Source organism: Maylandia zebra, linkage group LG3 (assembly GCF_041146795.1).
Source record: "Maylandia zebra isolate NMK-2024a linkage group LG3, Mzebra_GT3a, whole genome shotgun sequence".
NCBI lineage: Eukaryota > Metazoa > Chordata > Actinopteri > Cichliformes > Cichlidae > Maylandia > Maylandia zebra.
The window spans coordinates 2,623,689-2,639,381 of record NC_135169.1 but is presented as its reverse complement, the minus strand read 5'-3'; the positions used below and the strand labels follow the sequence as shown (position 1 = coordinate 2,639,381).

Here is a 15,693-nt window from a genome sequence, read left to right as displayed (position 1 = left end):
TGGTAACGACTCTGAGCTGATGAAGCTCTGATAACTCTGATAACATCTCCCTCCCAGTAATAACCTCCCAGCAACAACTGCCACAGGCACAACGGCCACGAGTCAGGAATGTTTCACTGTTCAACTTCCTGCAGTTACAGTGAAACAGTCTTTGTAATTCACATCTGTGTGACTCGTTTAAGTTTTCTTCTCCTGACAGTGAAACTCTTACAGATCCAGATGTGATGCTGCTGCACATGTTAGTAAATCTGTCTCTAAATCTTCTTTAAAATTTCAGCCTTTGTAGTGAACACATGTTTTTCAAACACCAGGGTCAGAACACACTGTGGAAAAGTAAGGTGCATGTTTTGTAGTCCATCTTCTGGTCATTGTAGTTTTTACCCTGTGGACGCTGTTAACGACAGACGAGTGTAAGGTCATTCTCAGCACACGGCTCTGTTATTTCCTAACTCCTTATCAGTTCTCCTAGTGACTTTTCCTTCACCTCATTGGTGTTTTCACTGAGGTCAGAGAAAGGAGGTTAGGGAAGGAGACAGGAGAGACTTTTAGAGCACACAGGTAACGGCTAAACTGAGCATGAAGGTGTGTCTGCAACATGCTGAAGCACGTCTGGTGCAATGATTACAATCTGCTCCGGGGCAGCTGGAGAGTCGTGTTTGGAGTTTTCCCCTTTTGAAAAATACAATAACATCCAGAAACTTCTTAACTATTTTCAGAAAATAGTCTTTGAATGTGTTTTATTTTATTTCGTAGGATCCATTAGAGTGACAGAAGATACATTTAATGATGTTAGTGGAGAATTGTCAGAGTGTTTAGTAAGAGGTCAGCGTGACAGTTTATGGTTCACCTCTCTATGTGTTTGTTTCCATCTTGTGTTCTTATATGTTGTTTGTTTGAAACTTATGATCAGTATTTTAAAGCTCTTAAACTGAACTCAGACACTTAACAAACTGTTCAGACATTGAAATGAATTGTTCCTCTGAGTATCTGAACCTGCTGTTGTGTTGCTTTTGTGTGCTGGTGTCACTGATGGCTGCTGCTGTGACAACAGACACACAAACAGTTTGATGTCATCAGAAATCCCTCTGGAAATTGTTGGAATTAAATAATTTGCAGTGCCTCGATAATTCTATGCTTTTTATTAACAATAAGTGTTATAAAGTTATATAGTATTAAGTGGACACAGCCCTGAGAAATAATTGGATTATCAGATGCCTCTGAGGAATCAAAAGAACAAATGAGTATTTACAAAATACTCAGAAAAAAAAAGACAATTTATGGTTTGAAGCTGATGTACTTTCACACTCCAACACTGTTATTATGTCCTGCAGTCTGAGTGTATAACAGCACTGCCCCCATGAGGTCAAACTGAAGCATTGCACATTATAATTCTCATCCAGTAAACTTTAAACCTCCACTATGGGCTCAAATTGTGCTCATAAATATTTTTGCGTAGTTGTGAACTGAGTTTTGTAACCATGTAAACAAAATATTTCGAAATTTTATGTTTGTGCATCTACAGATGAGAATTTGTGTGTGATTTGTGTTTGTAAAAAACTAAAGTTACAATTTTTTTGTTAAGGTATGTTTACTACAAAGAAAACGACCTGTGAAACTCTGCGCTCAAGTTTCCTGCTTGTGTGTGAGTTTCAACTTGCAAGTACAAATTTTGACCTGATTTTTCCTCCTTTCGGCTGATTGGTCAATGTCATGTCAATCACAAATTTAACAATCCAATCAGAACAAATGGGTTTGGCTGTAGGAGAGGTGCTTTACTGAGCTGCAACCCGTCCACTCAGGGTCAGAGGGGCAGGAGAAACAGGCTGAATGTCTGTAAAACGAGAGAAGAAGGTTATTAGGAGAAAGCACTAAGAATTACTTGGCCAGCCGGAGCTACACTGATGGTAGTTAGCACAATGATCCAATGAAGAAGCAGACTCTCCTGCGGTCTTAAGTAGTGTGAGAGGGGCATCACTCATGATGAGAAGCCATTGGGTGAATATGGTAGATGGCCACAGGTTATAATCCAGAGCTTAACTTCACACAGCTTAGAAGAGGACGAAACATAGCCACAGGGCTATTGTCAACACACCAGTGGAAGCTGGGGGTCATCCGAGGGTATCTTTTGTACTTCCATCACATAGAATGAAGTCCAACTTGGATTTAGCAAAACTGACCTTCCTCTCACATTTTACACACCTTTTAGACAGGTTCCACATTGTTGTCATAGCAACAAATGCGTCCTTCATTTCCACGCATTTGAAGGATGGGTCGGATGTATCCTTCATAGCCCAAGCTATCCCAGAATTCATAGCGCAGCCCAGCCAATTCCAGCTTCAACAATGGTGGCCGCTACTTAGTTTCAATATTACTCTGATTACGGTTTGTGCGTCATACTTTTAAGATATTTAGACGAGAATGTAGCTGTGTAAACTTCAAATATCTGCTCGGTTTATCAAGACATCACATATTTGTAAAAGTGCTTCGACGTTTTCAGAGACATCTGTTACCCACCAGCTCGATAGCTAGAAGAGAACACATTGAGGGCACATTGCTTTCAGATCCCTGTGGTGAATTGGTGGTAACTTAAAATGTTATTGTTTTGCTATTTCCAATGTTTTATTTGTTCCTGAGTAAATCGGTTTGGCTAAGATTAAAGTTATAGTTTTCACAGCTGAATAAACTTCAAACAGAAAACTGATTAAACAGAAGTGTAAGATGGTAGAGAACGTACTCCAGTGTCCTGTTATATTTTAGCAAGCGAGGAGCAGACGGCTGAGTTTATTAAACTCCATCGAGACAGCTGGTGACACAAATCTGAAGGCTAGACCGTCCCATTTCGCAGCCTTGCACTTCCAGCCTTCTCGGTCTTCAGAGGACATGGCCGACGCAAACCGAGAAGGCTGCGTCCTCTGGGTTTTGGGACATAGCTAGAATCTTTGTCCACATCTCCTATTTTTCTCAAAATGACAGTAATAAATTACATTACTTTGACATTTTTTAAAATCGTACAAAAACAATTTGCTATAATTGGCAGCTTGCAATTTACTACAAGTTGCATTTACTGAAAAAATGTGTTGCAGGGCTGGTTTTGATCTTTACAGCTCAGTTACAACACGGCCAAATGTTCTGTGGCACAGACGTGGCGCTGAAGTCACTCCACACGAAGGAAACACAGATGAGCCCCTGTGTGGGCCAAAAAACACAAACACTGTATGTGATTCATACTAAAACACATCAGGGGTGTCTCATTGTTGAATCGGCTGACCTCCATTCATTACCATTGAAACCCACTGCAGGTAACTGTCTACAAAAAACAATAAATACATTCAGCATTTTTTGTCTGTCCTAAATCATCTGTTTTGATTTACAAAAGTATAAAACTGTATGATTCTGAAAGATCTAATTTCGCTGGTTCTTATATAGTGAGACTCATTCACCCATTTCTACACCCACGTGTTTTCTGTGTAGCTCGATGTTTGTATCTTTCCCAAAGACTTCTCAGAGTGCAGACTGGAACACTCAGGGGTGAAACCACCAACCTTTCAACCAGCTCAACCTCTGAGCCACAGTTAGCCCAAAAACATTCAACAGGACACACAGAGTAGAAAAGTCAGGAAGTGTTGTTTAATATAATATTGAAATACAGAGCTGAGGTTCAACAGGATGACTGGTGATGTTAAGATGTTTTCTCATTCATCATCATGTTGATCAGATTTAATCTTGATAACATGATAAGAGTTAAGCATGATTAACTATTATCAAAGGAAACAAAAGTATAACTTTAAACTTTGTCTATTTATATCATCTTAGTCGCTGTTCTGCTGTCAAGTGTGATGATGATGACATTGATTATCATGTTTGGTGTCAGCACTGAGAGTTTAGAGCACCAGCTGAAGACTCGGTTTAGAGTTTAGCAGACAGTCTAGTCCTGATCATCGGGAGGCTGGAAGGAATCCGGACTCTGTGGCTTTTGTTTTCTGCAGAACGATAAACCAGCAGCAACAGCCACACCTGCAACTATCAGGCCAACTATCACTCCAATAGATCCAGTTCCACCCGGTCCTGATCCATCTGCAGGTGAGAAACAGGTGTGAGGTGTCATGTCTGGGCCAAAAAACAGAGATACTGTATGTAATTCATACTAAAACACACCAGGGCCGAACAACATGTTGGTCCTGGACCAAGCTCAACACTGGAGATCAACAGAGGTCCCCCCATAAGCCTTTGAGGAAGATTCGGCCGACCGCCATCTGGGTCTGCACAGCCTGTTCTCCACTGCATGTGGTGATGACCCCAGTTTTTCTCAACCATCTGTCCCAGTTGCACCTGATCCTGTTCCAGTTGTGCTTGTTCTATGATCCCCGTTACATGTATGGGGCTGCAATGGGCAAGCTACACCATGTGGACCAGCAACTACTCAGTGTTGAACACTTGTTCTAATGTTTTAGGGAAAAAGGGCAGTGCTTACATTCAATCTTTGGTTTGTATTTGTTTCCTCCTGAAAACTAGGAATTAGTGAGTGGTCTAAGGAGCTTGGAAAGAAAAGCGTCGGGACTTGTTTAAGTTATTTAAGTTCCTTAGACTACGATGACCTGGATGACTGAGAACCTTCACAGACGAATCAGTGAGTGTTATTCCCGGCCACTATACAGTGATTACCATTATTACATCTTTCCCACTGTGAAGCACTTACAATGTTTGTGTGTCCCCTGACCACTGTTAGGTGACCAAAATAGGAACGTTTAAATGAAGTGTAACATTTTCACTTTCCAGCATGTTTTCAGTGAGATATAGATTCTCTGCTGGGGGATAGAGGAAGCTGTACCTTACTAAAAACCACTGAATGAAGTTTTCTAAATGATTTACAGAAAAATTAGAGTTACTCACTCACCTGGAGGAATTCTCAGATTGATGGTGATGTTTTTCCATGAACGTGTTTCTGCTATTTTAAAAAGACACTTGTATGTTCCAGAGTCAGCAGTGGTCGCTTTCTTCACAATCAAAGACGCGTCTCCATCCTTCATCCCTCTGAGAGCCACTCGGTTCTTATATGATGGATGCTGGTTGTTTGGAACAAAACGCCCATCCTGGAACAAAAAGACATTTTTCTGTCCCAGGCCAGCTCTGCTCCACTCTACAGCTGTGATCTTATTGGTAACTCGACATGGAAGCGCGACGTCCTGCCCAGACTCGGCTGTGATGTTTATCTGGACTGAAAGAGGAAACAACACAGAGCAGAGAGGTTAAAGGTCAACAAGCAATTATAAGCAGAATTATTTACTTTAAATATTTGTTTATGTCTTTTAACATTTGGATGGATTTAATTAATGTTATTGTCTTAAAGCCCAGCAGAGGCCTGTACTATAAAGCAGCTTTGGGTTCGGGGTTTTCTGTGCTAGGAAGTTGGTTCACGTCTTATAACAGTGCATTGCCATGGTAACTTATTCTGTGAACCTGCTCCTGATCAGATAAAATCCAGATTAGAGATCATGATGTATAAAATAAATCTATGAACCAATAATGTTTTATAAGAGTTAATATCTGATTGAAAACAAGATGCCTGCACTTCACTTGTGGAGCTCATGTTAAATTTGTACATAAACTAAGTTTAAATCCTGTTTTTGTATTTAGTCTTAAACAGCACAGAATCTGCATTCAATCAACATTTTTTCATTACCTGACTGATTATCCTGATTTCCATTATCAGAGTAAATAAATGGGACAGACATGTTGTTGATATCACTTCCCAGAACAAGGCGAAGGTCATTTTAGCCTCATGCTAAACATGCAAAGTGTCAGAAACTACAAGATGTTAGCTTCCACAGAACAACAACATGTGCTGATAATAAGTGAACATAATGTGTGAGAGAAAGCAGCCTCTCATTATAAGACACTGTGAGTCTCTGCATGCTGCCTTTATGGAGCTACAGCTGTTTGTGTACACTGAACAAGAAGCTTTGTAGCTGCATCCTGACTCCTGACACACGTTACACTTCTTAGTCTCTGTCACAGCTGGATTACAGATGTTAACTCCACACAAACTGCACCCAGCCTTCTGTCTCCTCCACACACAGACAGTCTACTTTACTCCTCGTTTTCTCAGAAGGGCATTATGTTAGTTTCTAACAGTAAATCTCACCTGCAGAGACGAACACGAAGACGCTGAAAAACAGCAAAGTTGAGCCGAGCGAGACACTGACAGCAGACATTTCTTGACTCCACCCTTCAGAGTCAGAGAGAGAGAGACGTTAGGCTGCGCACCGCTGGTCTGAAAGGCTCTTAGCACATAAACCGTACGTACTAATTTACTTACTCGGGTTTCATATGTGATCGTTTGTGTGCAGGACTTAGTTTTAGGGCTTAAAATGAATCTGAAGAAATCCTGTTTTTCCCTCTCAAAGACTCACAAACTCCTGGCATCCCTGTTAGAAAGAAACCTAAATATTTGAGAGTAAATGGTTGAGAAAATTTAATTAAAAAAATCTGCCAACATTTTAAAATTTTGTCCCTGAAATAAAAAAAAAGGTAAGTGTGGAGAGAGATCTGTCCTTAAATGGACTTTGGCTGATCTGTTTGTTCTGTTAAAGTTTGTTAAAGTTTGATATACTTTGATTTTATATGAAATAGAAAATTTAAAAAAGAAATGATTTAAAACTCATGTAAGTCAAAACATGATGGTGGACTAAAAGTTTACGTCTTTCAGTATTACAAAATTACTGTTATTTAAAAAAACAACTCGCTTTTAATCTGATCGGTTGAGCTAAATTATGGCATAAATGTGATGATGAAATTAAAGAGCTGGCTGGAAAGTCGCCCAGTATTCATGAGAAAGCTCCTCAAGCGGACTGTTGCTTCTTTGGGACAGGGACGATGATGGACTCTTTGAAGCACGTGGGAACCACTGCTTGGGCCAAGGAGAAGTTGAAGATCTCCCAGTGCTAGCTGGTCAAAGCAGGTTCTCAGGACCCGACCCCCTTGCATCTGGTCCTGCTGCCTATAGCGTTCAGTCTCCTGAAAGCTTTCCTGCTCTGTGATGATAAAAGTGCTGTTGTCACTGGTGCACTCTGAGACACAGAACTGTACAGAGGGGTCTGACAGCATGAATGAAGATACTGTCATTCTTTGTGTTGGACTGCCATCTTGTGTTGCAGTTAAGAATTGTTTTTAATCTTTAAATGCACCGTGCATTTTGTGCATGCTAACACAATTAGAGTGATGAAACTCCATAAAAAGATTTGAGACAAGTAATATTAACTGTATTTATCTTGTACTGATGCTTTTTCAGAAACCACATCTACTCCTCGTGCACCGTCACATAGCACATGAAACTTTCTCTTGCACGTAAATCTCTGGATGTTAACTGTCCCTTCTGACTTAGGATAATTGCAGTAACACAATCCAGTATTAATTGTGTGTAAATATTTATTAACAAGGTGAAGTTGAAGATGACACAGGGTGTAGGTGAGGAACTTTACATTATTTACTCCTTGCAGCACGAGTTAAATTAAGGAAAGTGGCAAACTTCACAGTTCATGATCAGAGAGAAATATCTACACATCAACTACACCACCGGGCAAAAGTTTTAGAAACATCGATGGATTTCCACTTATTTATTTATTTATTGCAGTTCAAGTCCAATGACTAGCTTGAAATGGTACAAAGGTGAGTATTGAACTTCCACAACAAAAAAGGTAAGGTTACCCAAAACTGAAAAATAATGTACATTTCAGAATTGTACAAAAGGGCCTTTTTCAAGGAACAAAAAACATGTTAAAATTTAAAGCTGTTCTGCTGTAATGGAGGTCGATCAAGCCGTGAAAGCTGGTGCTACTAACTCCTACAGGTGTTTCAACTTTTATGGATTTCTTCCAACCCTCTGTCTGCATAAAAGTGCTGGAACACACTGTGGTACCACACCCATGAACATCGGTGAACAGTACTGCAGAAAGTAGTGTGCTGCTATAGAAATGGTGAGAAAAGGGCAATTAACAATGGAAGAGAGACAGACCATCATAACACTTGTAGAGTATGTTCATACAGAGAAATTGCCAAGAAGAGCACAGATTAATCACGGTCATAGCAAGCCTCAGTTTCAACTTTGAAGGGAAGACTTTGAGCTGCAGGATTGACAGGATGAGTTGCAGCAGGAAAGCCACATATTAGAATAAGACACTGGATTGCCTGGGCCATGAAACACCACCATTAGACTACTGAAGACTGAAAGAAGGTTTTTGGACTGATGAATCAAAATTGTAAATCTTTGGTTCATGCAGGATCTTTGTACGACGTTGAGAAGATGAACGGATGTTTCCACAGTGTGTGGCATCAACCAGGTGATGGTCTGGGGCTGTTATGTTGGATCCAGGATTGGTGACTTGTATAGAGTGAGACACACAGCAGTGGGAGCCGTTTTGTTTGTTTACTAAAAAAGCTGATCTCTGCATGAGGATCAGTTTGTTTGGTTCACAAGTAAGTTCTTACAAACAGCTGAAGCTGAAGCTCCAACACAAAAACACTCACTGACTCTGAGATTAGAGCTCAGAAATTCATGTGTGTTTGTAACACAGTTTGACTTCAAATTTTTCAGAAGGAATTCGGGAGAAATATCTGTCATCTAAAAAGCTTTAATTGCCTTTGGCAGGTGAAATTACAAGTACACAAGGCTGAACCCCAGTCTGTCTAGAAACATATGAACACAAAAACACACCCTGCATAGCCTTGATTATCTAATGTTATCCTTCAGCTTATTCTAAGGCTCAGTTCAGGACATCTTTATTCTTTAACCAGAGACTTATAGAAAACTATTATCAGTGTATGTGTGAGCATGCAGCAAAGACTCTCAAGCGCTCTGCGTCCACTCTTCAGTACTTCAGCCCAGTCTTAGCACCAGAAGAAGCTCATGATCCTCAAAACACAGAGTGCCAACTCGTTTTTCAAATAATAAAACAGCTTTATTGAATTCTTTTATAAACAATTTATATTTTTTCAACCCTAACAGCCGGAGTCTGAACATTAATCATCAGACATGTTAGACGTCTACAGTCGTCTGCTGGGTGTTCAGGAGAGTCCTGACTCATCATGATATCAGTCACAGACCAGCTCTTGGGGGGAAAGAGGCTGTTCATCCTCTGGATGATTATGAGTGTTAGAATGGCGTCGTTTTCTTTTGTAGATCAAAAATCCAACAACTAAAACAACAGCAGAAACACCGATGATCAGTGCAACAGATCCTCCTGTCGGACCTGCAGGTGAGAAACAGCTGTGAGGTGTCAGGTAGGCGACGAGTGAAGAACAGAATCTCTTTCTTTGTCAAATAGATTAGGTTAAAAAAAAGAAAAAAGGATGAATAAAGAATGACAATTTGGACACTCTGCATTTGAAGTAAAAGAAGTAAAATACCATTTAAATTTCCCCTAGGGTTAGGAGACAGAGACGGATTCATAAATGTCTTTGTTTCTGCTCTAACCAAACAATGCTGCTCTACAACTCTAGACTACCAGCCACAAAGACAACAGCTGGAGAAACATCTGTCTACCTCTGACATCCACCAGCTCATCCATACAACAAACACACATCAACAACCAGGAAGCAGCTTCACCTCTGATCACACACACTCAGCTCTACTCACTCACCTGGACGATCAGTAACTCTCAGACGTACGTAGCTGATATATTTCCATGAGCGTGTTTCTTCCATAAAGACACCACACATGTATGTTCCACTGTCAGCAGGCGTCAGATCGTTCACAATCATAGACATGTTTCCATCCGTCATCTGTATGTCCAGGAGATCCACCCGGTTCTTAAAAGACCGATCCTGGTTGTCTCGTTCAAAATTCCCATTCTGGTACGAAAGAACATGTTCACCTTCCAGACGAGATCCCATCCATTTTACACCTGTGATGGAGTTGTTGTTGTTTGAACTTTGACATGGCAGAGTAACATTTTGTCCAGACTCAGCTTTGATGTTCATTTTCTGACCTGAAAGAGGAAACAACACAGAGCAGAGAGGTTAAAGGTCAAAGTACAATTATGATCAGAATGATTGACTTTAAATATTTTGTTTATTTCCTTTGACATTTGAGTTTTTAGTCATGTTGGATTTAATGAACCTCTGAACATCCAGCAGGTCACCAGTGACCCACTGAGGGGGAATTTTAGCCTCATGCTAAACATGCAAAGTGTCAGAAAGTACAAGATGTTAGCTTCCACAGAACAACAACATGTGCTGATAATAAGTGAACATAATGTGTGGCTCTCATTATAACACATGGTGATGGCCTGGGTGATCTGGCAGCAGAGAGCGGGACAAGAAATGGGCAAATACTTCAAACTGTGAGTGCACTTTATACACATGTATGAAAAGAAGTAATGATTGCCTTTGTGTGTTTGACTGTCTGCTAACCAACTAGTATAGTATTATAGTATTGTAGCACTTTTTTTCTAATATCTCTCTAATACATTTTTCTTCCTGAAGTCTATGTTTCACAAAAACTCTGAGGCATGCTCAGTCATCCAGGTGACTAAGTCCCCAAAAGTTGATTCTGTTCATCTGGATGTTGGTTACCAGAGATTTCGTCACTCACCCGAGACACTTGGATGAGTGACGAAATGTTTCTCCCACTGACAACATCCAGATGAACAGAATCAACTATTTGGGGTGCAACAAAAAGCTTTGTAGCTGCATACTGACTCCTGAAACTACAACACATTACACTTCTTTCTCTCTGTCACAGCTGGATTACAGATGTTAAGGCCACACAGATATGTGTCACCTTCATATGCACAAACATAATCAATATTAAAATTACTCTAAGAAGAGGCTTCAGGGAGACGTTTGCTACGTTGGACTGTAGGACCATCAGAAATGTGTGCAGTAACAAAACAGGCAGCACTGAAAGCAGCTCTAAGTGTTTGTGTTGTTCAATGATTTGTGCACAACAACAACAATGGGACCTCTCTCATCCATTTGTCATCATGTGGACATTTTTCTGACAGACGCCACAACTTTAACACCCACCAGCTCATCCATACAACAACAAACATCAACAAGCAGGAAGCAGCTTCACCTCTGATCACACACACTCAACTCTACTCACTCACCTGGAGGATCAACAATCAGATAGTTGTTAATGAGCAATTTCCATGAGCGCGTTTCCTCCATGAAGACACGGCACATGTATGTTCCACTATCAGCCGTGTTCGCATCCTTCAGAATCAAAGACACGTCTCCATCCTTCATCTGTCTGTCCTGCAAAGTCAGACGGCTCTTAAAAGATGGATGCTGGTTGTCTGGATTTAAATGCCCGTCCTGGTACAAAAGGACATATTTATCTCTAAGGTCAGCCCTGCTCCATTTTACACGTTTACTGTTGTTTGGAGCTCGACATGTCAGAGTGACTTTCTGTCCAGACTCAGCTGGGAGGATTTTGTGTTCTGAAAGAGAAAACAAAACAGAGCAGAGAGATGTTAGTTGTTTATTTATTTTTGCATCTGAGTTTTAGGGCCTTGTGTTGGTATGGTAGTTATCACTTTTGCCTCTCGGAAAAGTCCTTGCTTCAAATCCATGATCTACTCTTTCTGTATTAGCCCTGTAACAGACCAGCATCCTGTCCAGGCTTCACCTGCTACTAACTCAGTATCTGTGATACAGTCCAGGCCCAATAACCTTGGCTTAGTTAAACAGAAGGAGATAGATTGAGTTTTTTTGCCATTTTTTCTTTCATTCATGTAAACCTGCTAGCATCCACCAGATCATCAGTGTAGCCTCATGCTAAACACAACAGCTAGCGGACCTCAGAAATCCACAGCAACTGGGCCTCGCCCACCATAATGGTATGTAAGAAGGATGGGATATACTGTCTCTGCATTGTTGGCTATCCACTGGACCCAGTAGCAGTTTTTGATACAGGCGACATGGGCGGTTGCCCAGGGCGGCATAGTGGTGGGGGCGGCAAAAAAAAAGTTGCTCGGGCTCATGCTGGACTCATGCTGCCCTGACATCATGCCGGCGGATTTTGGGGATGGCATAGGCGCTGATCGGTTTTCTATCGCCCATTTGCTGGGAGTAAGGGCGCCCTCCGTTGGTGAGGTGCGCCTACTGCAGATGCTTTTCTTTCTGAGCTCTGTAGACATCCAAGGTCCAAAACAAAATGCAGCAGGGACCTGTTTTCAGAGTCCAAATTGCACCGGACTGCCTGATGACTAGACGTTGACAAGCTGTGCTTGAAAAAAAGAAGATAGAGCCTGAAGGACAGTTATCTCGGTGGCTGCAGAAGCTAATATACACTGGTCGATTGGTGTATTGCACACTGATGTTTATAGTCTTTCAGAAGACCCTGCCACCAGTCCTGCCCATGCAAACAGCAGGATCCCTCCAGGCACCAAGGGAGTACTAGTCATCAGGCAGTCCGGTGCAATTTGGACTCTGAAAACAGGTCCCTGCTGCATTTTGTTTTGGACCTTGGATGTCTACAGAGCTCAGAAAGAAAAAAAGCATCTGGACTTCTTTAGTTGCTTGAAGATGTTTCACCTCTCATCCAAGAAGATTCTTTAGCTCTAGAGTCAAATGGTGGAGAGTCCCAGATTTAAACCCTGTGAGAGAGTCACAGAAGAGGGAAAGTGGACCACCTAATGATCCTCTACGTAATCACATGAGCCAAGGTGTGAACACAGGTTCATCAGCCAAGGTTTCGGGTGAGCTCAACCTAACGCCACCCTATCATGTGATGCCTTAATGCTCACTCACATCCTGGGCCATCTGACCTCAGGAAATCACATGACAGGGTGGGATTAGATTTGAGCTCACCCGAAACCCTGGCTGATTTTTATCAGCATGTTTTCAGTGAGATTCTCTGCTGGGACTGCTGAATGAAGTTTTCTGAATGATTTACAGAAGTTTACAGTTACCTTGCTCACTCACCTAGAGGAACACTGAGGGTGATGGTGATGTTTTTCCATGAACGTGTTTCTGCTATTTCAAAAAGACACTTGTATGTTCCCGAGTCAGCAGTGGTCACTTTCTTCAGAATCAAAGACGCATCTCCACCCTTCATCTGTCTGTCCCGCAGAGCCACTCGGTTCTTATATGATGGATGCTGGTTGTTTGGAACAAAACGCCCATCCTGGTACAAAAAGACATTTTTCGGTTCCAGGCCAGCTCTGCTCCACTCTACAGCTGAGATCCTATTTGTAATTTGACAGGGCAGAGTGACGTCCTGTCCAGACTCGGCTGTGATGTTCATCTGGTCTTAAAGAGAAAACAAGACAGAGCACAGAGGTTAAAGGTCAACATGCAATTATAAGAAGCATTGTTTACTTTAAATGTTCTTTATTTTCTTTGACATGTTTAGTCCCCATGTTAATGTCTTAAAGTCCAGCAGAGGCCTGTACTATAAAGCAGCTTTGGGTTGAGGGTTAACACTGGGTTTTCTGTTCTAGGAAGGTGGTTCGCGTCTTATAACATCCAGTGCATTGCCATGGTAACTTTCGCTATCTTAAGTAGCTAACTTAAATTATGCTTTGAACCTGCCCCTGATCTGATCTGCTCCTGAACCTGATTAGATCCAGACTGAAACATCAATCAGGTTCCACAGAACAAAAACATGTGGTAATAATAATTGAACATAAAGCAGTCCTCTCATTATAACACACTGTAAGTCTGTGCATTCTGCTCTACAACTCGAGACTTCCCGCCACAAAGACGACAGCTGGTGGTTGTCTGTCGAACCCAGACATCCACCAAAGGCCTTTACTTCATCTCTCAGCAGGGAGAGGCTAATGTTTTCAGTAGCCTCTAAAGTCTTTGTGTTTCCCTAATAAGCATCAGAAGCAAATAATATATATACTGTATATATGTACAACTTTCCCACATTTTGTCACATTACAGCCACAAACATGACTCAATTTTATTGGAATTGCACATGAAAGACCAACACAAAGTGGTGTACACGTGAGAAGTGGAATGAAAATCATACATGAGTCAAAGATAGATAGATAGATAGATAGATAGATAGATAGATAGATAGATAGATAGATAGATAGATAGATAGATAGATAGATAGATAGATAGATAGATAGATAGATAGATAGATAGATGTGTGTATACTTGTTCAAGCCACTGCATGCATACAGAACAGGCCTGTGTTTGAATTCAGTTTTAATATTCAATCTTTATTCGCAAATGAAAAAATGGAAATGGAAGTGTTGCAGGAATTGCATTAACTCATATGTGATGAAAGCTCAGTGGTTTGTGGTGTGTGCGTGAGCGTAGGCAACGTTTTCTTTACAGCATGTTTTCAGTGTCGAATAGATTATCTGCTGGGAGAATACAGAAAGCTGCACCTTAATAAACCAATGAATGAAACACAAACTCCATGCCAGATTTACAGAAAAATCAGAGTTACTCACTCACCTGGAGAAACTTTCAGATTGATGGTGACGTATTTCCATGAGCCTGTTTCTGCTATTTTAACACGACACTTGTATGTTCCAGAGTCAGCAGTGGTCGCTTTCTTCAGAATCAAAGACGCGTCTCCATCCTTCATCCCTCTGAGAGCCACTCGGTTCTTATATGATGGATGCTGGTTGTTTGGAACAAAACGCCCATCCTGGTACAAAAATACGTTTTTCTGTCCCAGGCCAGCTCTGCTCCACTCTACAGCTGTGATGTTATTTGTGACTCGACAGGGCAGAGTGACGTCCTGTCCAGACACAGCTATGATGTTTATCTGGACTAGAAGAGGAAACAACACAGGGCGGGGAGGTTAACGGTCATCATACAATTATGAGCAGAATTATTGACCTTTTGTTTAATTGTTGTTTATTTCTCCCCTGTGAATTGAACACACTCGCATAAGACAAGGACTTTCAGAATAAAACACGAAACTAACAGACAGGGGACCAGACAAAACACTGAACTGAACAGACAGACTCACGAGCAGACACAGTGACACCATGGACAGACAGAGGGAACACAGGCAGGTATAAAACAAAACTCTAACACACAGCACACCTACACACAAGACATAACAGAATAAACAAGAACACAGAATAATATAAAGAGTCCTCAGACTCGGGACCATGACAGAAGGTGGTTTGCCTCTTATAACAGTGCACTGCCATGGTAACTAGTGCTAACGTTTAACTAGCTAACTTAACTTATGCTGTGAACATAATCTTATCATCATAACAACATAATCTGCTTTGGATCAGATTAAGATCCAGATTAGAGATCATCAGGTTTGAAACATCTATGGACCATTCAGTTCTCCAGAAAATAAATAGCATAACTACTCCTGGATGATCCCTCAGTCCTCTCCGTGCAAAGAATGGGAGGGTCTAATTTTGTTTTGTTTGTTTGTAATTGGGTCTAATGTCTTTGTTTCCCTGATGAGCATCAGTAATAAATAATAAATAATGTCAAATTTTAGATTCAACTTTATCCTGTGATTTTCTATTTTTATATTCTGTTAGAGGCAAAGACATTTTAAAACAGTTGTAGTGGTTCTAAAAGTGTTAATATCTGATCGAAAACAAAGTACCTGCACTTTGCTTGTCGAGCTCATATTAAATTTTGACAAAGACAAAGTTTGAATTCAGGTTTTGTATTTAATCTTAAACAGCACAGAGTCAGTATTTAATCAATGTCTTTTTATCCCCTGACTGATTATCCTGACGTCCAATGTCAGTT

The 15,693-nt window shown here is 40.9% G+C and overlaps 1 protein-coding gene across 1 annotated transcript; it reads right to left on the bottom strand.

Moving 5' to 3' along the window:
- Positions 1-3,644: 3,644 nt before the first annotated feature.
- Positions 3,645-6,220, bottom strand: LOC143416918 (butyrophilin-like protein 10). The gene is made up of 3 exons (XM_076882593.1): positions 6,143-6,220; positions 4,895-5,215; positions 3,645-4,074 (listed from the first exon to the last, which is right to left on the bottom strand). The coding sequence occupies exons 1-3, from the start codon at positions 6,210-6,212 to the stop codon at positions 3,926-3,928; spliced, it is 540 nt and encodes a 179-aa protein (XP_076738708.1). The 5' UTR covers positions 6,213-6,220; the 3' UTR covers positions 3,645-3,925.
- Between the last annotated feature and the right edge of the window lie 9,473 nt (positions 6,221-15,693).